Raw genomic sequence first — 10448 nt, 5'->3', positions numbered from 1 at the left:
CCTAGCATGGTGTAACTGACACTATTGGAGCTCTGTGCTGACTTTGCAAAAGGCAATTTTCCAAATCATTTACTTGATTTGGATGCTGTTTGTTTTCAGTAACTCATGAAACACTTATTTTATCCAACACGAAGAAGGGTTTTTTCTTTGAACATTGACTTTCGTTCAACCATAGCTAGTGTTAATGTTTTGGTCTACAGGTGAATAAAGGTCACAGTGACGATGAAGCGTTTATTTTAGCCCTGGTGTGCACATGCACCCCACAGCAGATTTGGCTAACTTGTTTTACGGAAGCATAATCTTTCACTGAGGCATGCAATCTTGGTAGGCTGAAACATGGAAGCGATGTCAGTGCCTGTTGCCAGTGTGCTCTCTACTTACTCCCGTCTTCCTCTATCAATAAGCAAAACATATTCAGAACTACACCACTGCTAGGGCTATATAGGCTTAATGGTTATATAACCATTTGAATAAATGTTCAAAAAAATGTTTCTAGCTGGATTTGAATGTAAATAGCGAGTTTAAATGTCTGGAGCACAATGTATGACTGTTTTGCGCAAGGGAAATGTTTTGCCTTCAGTATTCGCCATTGTTTGTCCAGTTATATATAGAATGGTGCATAGGATGAAAGTGTGGCGGGGGAGTCTCAAGATGGCAACCTTCCCCCTCCAAGCCGAGTAAAACACGACACTCGTGTCTAGAGGGCTGGTGTGAAGGAGTGGGTGTCGACCTCTCTACCCTTTGCACCAAGCAGAGATGAAACGCTTTCCAATTAGTGACTGCAAACACCCAACTAACTGTTATTGGGCCATGTACACAGAGGGTGAAGCCATTCAGAGCCAACCCAACAAACACACCATCCTCAGATTCCTCTTTCCTCCGACTATCTTTGTGAACGGGTTTGTGTTTGTATTGCCGTGCATCATACGCCATGCTTTCAGGAAGTAAGCATGTGCCCTTGTCTTTCCCGTGGAACGTAACATAGATAGATAGATAACATAGATTAAAAGGTGCTGCCATAGTGTCAGTAGAAATAGAAGAATGTCAAAAATCCCATACTCTGTGGCTCTGTTCTCTAGTTGATTCCCACCAAGTTCTGTAAGACTTGGTGGCCTCAAGTTCCTCAGGTGTATGTATATACTGTATAAACCTCTGGACCATTTTGGAACATGTAAAGTGCCTCACCCATTATCATCTGAGCATCTTGAGAAAGAATCCAGTCGCAAGTATCTTATGCTTCGTTGAGGCTGTGGTCCACTGGGAGGTTCTGTTAGCATTAAGGACTAAAGACACTAGTCTCTGATTCCCATTTTTGCCATACAGTGTCTAATTTGACCTCAGGAGACGGAAGACAACAATGGGGACTGGATTGGATGACTTTGCTGCTTACTTGATTTTGAGTGAAAAGGACTGAACATGAGAATGAAGCGCAAGGGGCGATCGTTTTTGCATGAAAATGTGCTGTCTCATTTTTTATTATCTCGACTGGAAATATGAGTATGGCACTTTGTTTTAGGGCAATTGTGCTGTATACAGTATTTCTATGCTGTAACAAAACAACTGTTGTTCGTGTCTGCGTTGTCTTATACACATTGTAAGTAGGAAGAGGGTTCATGTTTGAGACATCCCTTTGCAGATCTTGGTCCCTTTACCACATATAATACCTTTACATGTGCTTCCTTGAAACAGTATACAACCAATATTCTGTTTCTCCATAGCTTATCTTTGGAGTGGAAAAGTTTATGGACAATAACAAGAATGTCATTGTGTTTTATTCATGGATCCATGGTTCCATGGTTGTCTTTTTGGCCCAACGTGCATGAGAGGACATCTCTATTGACTGGCAGTATCACTGTCAGCTGTTATGCTAGACTGAAGGATGCATGATTTTTGTATACCCCTGCCACCTGACAACGGAGCTCTTGTTCATCAATGTACAAATATGTAAAAAGTGTACTTTAACTTCCACTTATGTATTCATATTTGTTCTTGTCAGGTTGGAATAAAGAGCATAGTCGTGACATTTCTATTTGACATTATACTTCAGTTTGAACAACAATGCTAAGTGTTTGCTCTGGATAACTGGATTGTTATTTTTAGCTATGTTAACAGATGCTAATGAGTCATATAGGGTCGGACTTGAAAGCCAATGTCATTCTTGCTGAAAAGGAAATAACTCTTATTCCTCTATATATGTATGGATTTCTTTATTAACTTTTTATTGATAGAAATGTTTATGATACAGCATCTCAAATAGGTCAGGTGATTGAAAGGCTATAGGAGACAATGTTACCTTTACTGGTTGCTCATTTGTGCTATAGAAATGTAAAACCATGTACTATCCTATCTTGACAAGCTTAATAATCCTGTAAATGTTCACCTTCCTGTGCTGTACCTTAAGCATCTTAGATGAATGAAAGGGGACTTGCTTGTTTTGGTTACAGACATTATTTGCACATTTAAGTACAACTATACAAAGCTAACAAAAGGTTCCATTATATTAACCGTCAAATAAAGAATTGTAGAGAGACCAAATACTTTGGACAATTTCAACAACAAAAAATATCAGTTAGGGACCATTCAACCTTTAAAATACTCACAATGAAAAACATTGATGCATATATGAATACTCTTGATACTTGCTATTGGGCCTTGACGATCCCAACATATTTTAGGGTGATACTATTTCAATCAGCACTTTCTCATTGCTTAAGAAACTTAAAACTCTCCTGTGTTTGACACTCCTGGCAGCTTATCAACATTAATATTCCTTAATAATATCATGTCAAGTAAGCTTTGTCAGGTCACTTGATGGGGATGTTTATGTTAGTTGCCAATGAACTCTAGAAAACAAATCTAGGAAAGTCTGTTCAAAGAAGATGGAAGGCTTGTAGAGGATTTTAGATATTTATTTACAAATATGATTCTGTTTGCATCTTGATTTTTACATTTATACATAATAATAATAATGATAATAATAATAAAACACTACAAAATAAAAATCTACGACCCTCTACACCCCTCAACATTCAGCAGTATAATTGTTGCACATTCACAATTAATTCCAAATAAATCCACATAACTTAAATATCGACACCCTTTTCTAAATCAACACATCTTCTACAAGTACCAGCAGTAGTTTATTTATTTCACAGTTTCAATGTAAACCCCGCTACCATTTCATGTCAAGTATATCAGCACATTCAAATCTATGGACACACAGATATGACTGAGTTAAGAAATTGTTTTAGTTGCCAGTAGTACACTGGTAGTACACACATCAGATATCAGAAGTCCAGATCAAATCTTGTTCTAATATGTACAGCCTCAATTAAGTGCAGGATCCCCAAGGCAATGGAGTTCTCTAAAAAGTGTATGTGAAATTGAAATAATAATAACAATAATATTAAACAACACTTATAAGTCACTAATGTCTTTATCAAAAAAGAGAGTTGAAGAAATCATCAGAATGTCTACCCATTTTGGACTATGGTGAGGTAGAGGAATTGTTCTTTCACCCTATCGTTAACAGACATATTACACTCCTAACTACAGAGGCATTGTAAGGCTTGGTCCAAATCAAAGTGTGCAATAATGCAGTCAAAGGATTTCTGGCAATGTGGAGAAATTGGCTGTCCTTTGTGCAGCCGTTACTGCTAGTCCCCATTCCCTTTGGCTGCTGTCACTGAATTTACCTGCTAACAGTGAGAATCCTTCAAAATGCCAAAAGAATATGAATCATTCTAAAGCATCACCCTAAGAAATCCAGGTAATTCCTTCATCATACGCAAGCGATGCAGTCCATAAATACCATTTACACATATAGTCCTTGTCCTTCTCCGAAAAAAGGAGAACTTCACTTTTTAGTTTACCTCTTCGGCAGCCCTGACACATGCACTCTGCTCCATCAACCGCAAGCACATAGCTCAAGTTCTCCTATTTCCTCTTCCAGCTAACGATCCTAGCTATAAGATCTCCACTTTCTGTGAGCACACCAGTTCACTGTTTACCAGTTTCCACATGTTCATAAGGTCGGGTGGGAGCAGTTTGTGCACTACGATCATGCTCTTGAAGAAGCAGGGCTCCCTGTTTAGCTTGCTGTTCTTGTTCTTCACCAGGCCGAATGTCTTAAAAGCGTTGTGTTTGATAGGGGTGACCTGCAACACCTCCAGACACATGCCCAGATACACGTCGTCAATGGGGTACAGCTCCAGTGTATCGGAAGCCCAGTAGAGCCTCCTGGCTAGTGGGCCGTCCATAAGGAAGCCCCCTCCGCCAGCGTATGGAGGGTAGTGGGTCTTGTTGTACAGTGCCTGTGGGATGTAGTACTTGTTATCCTTTTTGCGAATGGGCTTGGCCTTGAAGAGCACGTCTCCTACAAACAAGTTCTTGACATCGCCGCTGCTCTCCAGGAACTCCAAAATGTTTTCCATGCTGACAAAGACGTCGTCGTCCCCCTTGAAGATGTAGCGCACGTTGGGGCAGTAGGTGTTGAACCACTTGAGGAAGTGGGTCTCCTTGAGAGTCAGGTTGAAAAAGCTGTCCATGAAGTCCCACTGGAGGATGTCTCCGTATATGTAGTCCTCGTACTCCACCAGCTTCTGGTGGTTTGCCTTCTCCACCTCGTTGGAGGGAGTTCCCAGGAGGAAGAGTGTCTTCACGCGCTTACCGTCTACAGTTCGCTCCTTGCCCCACGTCTTTCGGATGACCTCACGGCGGTCATGCTGGGTGGCAATTGACTTAATGACCATGAGGATGAAGGTCTCTCCCCCGGCACACTTCTCCGGGTGGTTGATAAGTATGGGGAAGAAGCGGCAGTGTCGGTATAACATGAACTGCTTGAAGTTGTCTTCGAGGCCCGTGAACCACTCCTGGTTTGAGAAGTTGAGGTTGGCGCTGCAGTTGGCACTGAACACATCCCAGGTTCTGGTACTATGGTCCTGGATTGTGTTGGGTTCCCTTGTGGTGGTGTGGGCTTGAGGCTTAGGCTGAGATTTGTTAGTCCTCCAGAAGTTGAAGCCCTGTTTTCGCTGCAGAACTCCTTCTTCTCCACTGGAGGCCTCCATGCGAGTCTGCCTCTCTATTTGAAAGGGAGCCCCAGAGCCAACGCTCCCTCTCTGGACCACTGTGAGTGTCACCCCAGCTAGGAAGAACATCACAAATACCCTCTTGTACACCCTCCATCTGTTTTTGGAGTTCATCCTAAAAAGATATTAAAGAAAGATGGTTAAAGATCTGCCACCCCTTTCCTCCATTCTTGTAGTTAAAACATAAGCTTGCAGAGCACAGAACACCTTATTTGGATATACTGCATATTATAATACTCTACTGGATAGTAGACCACATTGAGTGCAAAACAAATTTCCAGAGGATGAACCAAACAGATAAAAGATTTGAGTTACCTAGAAGTGCAAAATTAAGAGCTGAAAATCAAAGTAATAATGCAATGTGGTTTCCCAAAATCGCCCAAAATCAAATTTGTTATACTCAAGTTATACTGTTGGGTCTCCACCAATTGTCGGTTTTTCACAAAGACTTGTTTGGAAATGTACTCTTACTTTTTGCTACAGAATATTGCCTCCTACTTGAGCTTTGTTATTGTCATTGGATAATTATTTGTTTTTATGTATAGCCTCAAACCATAGTTTGTTGAGATATGACCATGTATTTTACATTCCTTTGAATATCACTACAATGATGATACCATTAGCACAAATATCACACTTTAGATTTTAGTCGAGCTAACATAGCCTTCTCTACCAAATTTCCACTCTATAGATTTATGATCTGAGCAGTAATGTTGGTGATGATAAGATAATGATCTTGGCGAGCTGCATCAAAGTCATCTCAGGAAGTAATTTCCTCATTAACTTATGCAAAGTTGGCTCATTTCAGCTGTGAATAGAAGTGCTGAAAGTACTTCTTTCTGAAGAGGTAAACATTTTGTGTCACTTGTGAGTAAAATCGTAATTCTCGACAAGACGGTTCTCTACATTTGGTGTGAACTAAAGGATGGGACATGCGGTTTATATATCTTTTATGTGTAGCATAAATTATTGTTGAAAAAAAAAAAACCTAACAATTTTGATTATGCAATTAAGGCATATTTCCTATTGCTATGGCCCATACAGGCATTAGCATTTTTTATTTCATTTCGCGGTAAGTGATGAGGGTAATCTGTCTTGAGACACTCCCAAGGAGTTGAAGCATTGAAGCATCCATACAAAAATAACTTAGTTGATGCCTAATTCGTCTTTAAAGTTTAACAAGTCATTGGCCCCACTTAAGATAATATACGCTTCGCACTTTGGCACCTGACATCGAATGATTTTGAAAGGGTTTTATTTAACGAACCTTTATACTAATAGGATTTAGCATACATAAAGTGTAAAGACGACCCTATTCTAATGCAGACCACATTGGTTGAATGTTTATCCTACAAAAGTTGTATTTGTTTCGTATAGGCTATGATTCCTAGTCCTTCCCTGACAGCCTTTACGTGCGTAATTGCCCATATTCAACAGAACAGATGATATTTGTCAATACATCAAGTTGTTTTACTAAAATATAGCCAATTTCCCAAATAATTAACGTAAAAAATACATGACTTACATTTTCATAAACTGATTATACCGATTTAGGTTGTTAATGAGATGGAACAGAGTTGTAGTTGGTTCCAACTATGAAAATCGATACGTGGTGTGTGATCTCCTCAAATGCTTGTTAAATGAGTCCACTTGGTCAATGCAGCCGCTTCTTGAAACAAAGCAAGTAATTCAAATTCTAAATGTTACTTTGACTCCGCTGAGATGCACAAGGTTAGGATCGAAATGCCCCCAAGTGGTGGTTCTAGACTCTCTCGGGCTTTTTAAGGTATGTGCAATGTTACGTAGGTATATGCAAATTGCCCTTCTTCCGCCCATATACTCGCGAGTGGTGCATCATCTCTCTTGACTCTTTTCATTTATTCAGGGTAATCAATACTACAGCATGAAATAAAATAAATGAAATATTTCATGGAACTGGTCTGTGTCATAAGGATAGCTACATGTAACAATATATATAGTTTGTGTTGAAGACAGCTTGTTTGTAAACGAAATTTGTTTTTGCCCTGGTGGATTTTAAGCATTCTTTTCATTTTATTTTTATCTAGTTCGTATCACTCTCCTTGCTCAGTTTTTATTTTCTCCTGACAAGACAGGGTGACTACAACGCCCTGGTGACGGAGAACACCTCTTCAATTGTATTAATATTTAAATCCCTGTTCAACCAGGATATGTGCGGCTCACTGCCCGTATTGGGTAACTAGCTTCTGTCAGCATACACCGTGGTAGCTAATGAGCTGTCAAGTTCAATTTCTGATTATACACTCACACAGTCACTGTGTGATCATAGATCTTTAGTATTTGCTCAGAATTGGAGTCAGTCAGCTAGCTGTTGTGCAGCGAAATACTCTCAATAAGTAACTTAAATACATTTCTATAGTTTGTCAGAACAGTGTTTTTCATTGTGGCTTCAAAGGCATGGCAAACATCCTTCTTTTAGGTGTCAAAATCCTGGATAAAGATTAAGCATGTCTTGATCTTAAATGACAACGTCTATTGAGAGGAATTCTGCATAAAGGTTCTCTGGAAAGAAAATAGCTTTTACCACAGAGCAATCTGTGTCTTTGGAAAAGTTTTGATACCTTAAAAAATTGTACATTACAAACCACCAGGAGTGGTGACAGTCAACATGCTGACTGCACAATCACAGATGACACTGCAACCGCACTTAACCCCCAGCGAGGCAGAACTTTTCCGTTCTCGCATGCCCAGAGAGAAAGAAAACATAACAGCTTTGCTTTAAAAACAGGAATTTTTCTATCTGTAACCAGCTGCGATTCAAAATCCCCTCTTCCTCTCCTCTCTCCATTTCCTGGATCCAACCAGTCGTCCTTTCGGAGGCCATGTGCATCCTGTCGTTTGCTGTGTGTGTGTGTGTGTGTGTGTAGAGGGGTAATTTTCCCATTGTCCCCCCTTCTGTGTATCAGTGGTTGTTGTGAGGTTGCTTAACTGGTCCTGGATTTCACATGCACTGGTTGTCTCCTCAAATCCATTTATGACAAACATGCATCTTTCTCTCACGCTAGCAGGCACATGACCCTTTACTTTCAGGAAGTGCCTCAAGCCTGGATCCCTATAATTTGTAATGTTACTCTATTCAGAATCCTCTAGAAAATGTCGGTTTCTGGTAGCTTTATAGTGGAGCCAGATGTGTAGGGCGTGATAACGGTTTTGATAGTGGTATTTTGAACTAGTTATCAAAAAAAGAGTGTTTTGATGTTTGCCTTTGATGATGTGTGGGCTCCACTATAGAGGAAAGGGACTTCATTACCTTATATTATTTTCCAATCTTTAGTGGAAGTTGGGACCTTCACCTAAATATGAGTCACACATATCTGTTATGCTTACTGTAAAGCCTCTGCTCAGACATAGCCAACTAACTCTCTAAGCCTTGTTTCACCTTTAGCTTCTCCTGTTACAAGAATGAGGAAGTAGAGGAGAGCTGGAGGGCTTAGGACATTGTTTTGTAAAAAAAAAAGAAGAAATAAGTGGGAGACCTTACAAACCTTCAAGGAAGCCTGCGCTAATCCCGTGTTGAATTTAACACACCTAGGGAATGAGGGAAATTGTGATGGTTTCCATTTGACTGTCAACTCTCCATCCTCAACTTCGGCTCGAGTGGAAAAACCCCAGGGGATACCTTTGTCTCACCCTCTGGATAAGTGAGGGGCCTTAGCAATGCGGCAGCTCATATCGACTGTGAAAGAATTCCCTGCCGAGAAACAGTGACCCGAGGGCACCTTTTCTTTTTACTCAATATCTGTCTCTCTCTTTCTCCTCCGTGTGTTACAAGGTTATCCCAGTGTGCACAGACAGCTGGGACAAAAGACTTGTACAGGCTGTGCTGTGAAACCCTTGTCAGCTGTGACCTTAGATAAACACCTGCCTCCTTCTAGTTTGATGTCCCCCAAGTTCAAACATGACTTTGGGGTTACTGTAGAACAGCAAAAGAAGAGTATTCAAAATGGAAAAAAACAAATGCAATCTATTGCACAATTTTCCAAAGCTTTATTACTTTAAGAACAAACCATTGGTTTCGGTTAATGGTCGCATGGGTTCCCTTGATTATGCGGATTCCTTTAAAATGATCAACACATGACTAATTTACAGGTTTAGCTTCAGGGTGTGTAAACCAAGTACCTGTGGCTCAGTAATAATTACACGCAGCATTAGACATTAAAGTTATTCTGCAAACTTCAATTATTGTCGGTCATTCATTTCTGTTTGTAACACATAGCGTACTGCTTGTTAGATCTCTGTGCGCTATTGGTATGTGTAACCGTTCATATGTTTCCTGACATCATTTTGACAAAGACTTACTAATCTTTACTTCCATCCTGAACTTTTAGAAACACAAACCAAGCTGTTCAAAACACAGTGGAGGATAACAGGCAGTCCATGAGCACACCCCCCCCCCCCCCCCCCCCCATGTGACTCCCATATCTAAAAGTAAGAGAAAATAAGATACCATAATTACATATGGGAAAGGGGCTCTACACAAAAAAAAACTAAGGACACTGATTTTACAAATGTCCAAGTAGACACAAAGAAGCAATATGTCTAATTGAAAATACATTTGACCACACTGCATTTGTCAAAGCTCAATTTCATGTAATCCATAATGTATGAAAAGCAAAAGGTGACCGTTGGTGAAAGGGCTGACCAGTTCTGTTGGTTGTTGACATTACCATGGGTCAGGATGCAGCGAGAGGAAAAAAGTGCCTCGTCTTCGTTGGTGATCTGCACAGAAATGTATCAGTCCGGTCCAGCATGTGGTTGTCTACTGATAACACCTCATGTCTCTCGGCAATTGCAGGGGCATTTCCTGACTAAAACAATTCATTCAAGCTTGCCATGGTTAGCCTGGTTCTTTTTGATTTTACAATATGCTTTAAGACATGCGGTGCTGGACCATCCCCATTCCCACTCCCTTCATCAGTCCTTCAAACTGTTTTCATAAGGAACGTCTGCCCCTGTTTAATGTCAGGATAACAGCCGATGAGTCATTCCCCATAACCTTACTGGCACATACAACCACTTGGAGTTTGAGTCATACAGTTCGTTTTATTATGTTGTGCCAATAGATAATGAATAACACATTAACAATACACTATTGTTACATGAACTGTTAACAAAATGTCGGTGTTTAAAGTAGGTGGTCATCCCCTTTACCAAACAATTTACTGTAACACCGACAGCATCTGCGAGGGCACAGGCAACAATGTGGGCTAACAGGTGTATTTGATCAATCTCGGGTCAGGGGAGTAATATTAGTCTCAACCAAAGATAATCTATGATAATGGTCGCAAGGAGGGGGGGAATCACCCTGATACAGTGGCTTTA

At 40.4% G+C, this 10448-nt stretch overlaps 1 protein-coding gene across 1 annotated transcript; it reads right to left on the bottom strand.

The window, feature by feature from the left end:
* Positions 1 to 2893: 2893 nt before the first annotated feature.
* On the bottom strand, positions 2894 to 6856 carry b3gnt7 (UDP-GlcNAc:betaGal beta-1,3-N-acetylglucosaminyltransferase 7). The gene is made up of 2 exons (XM_047036902.1): positions 6613 to 6856; positions 2894 to 5202 (listed from the first exon to the last, which is right to left on the bottom strand). The coding sequence occupies exons 1-2, from the start codon at positions 6618 to 6620 to the stop codon at positions 3966 to 3968; spliced, it is 1245 nt and encodes a 414-aa protein (XP_046892858.1). The 5' UTR covers positions 6621 to 6856; the 3' UTR covers positions 2894 to 3965.
* Between the last annotated feature and the right edge of the window lie 3592 nt (positions 6857 to 10448).

Source organism: Hypomesus transpacificus, chromosome 16 (genome assembly GCF_021917145.1).
Source record: "Hypomesus transpacificus isolate Combined female chromosome 16, fHypTra1, whole genome shotgun sequence".
Classification (NCBI taxonomy): domain Eukaryota; kingdom Metazoa; phylum Chordata; class Actinopteri; order Osmeriformes; family Osmeridae; genus Hypomesus; species Hypomesus transpacificus.
The sequence above is the reverse complement of the archived record's forward strand: the minus strand, read 5'-3'. Positions and strand labels throughout refer to the sequence as shown.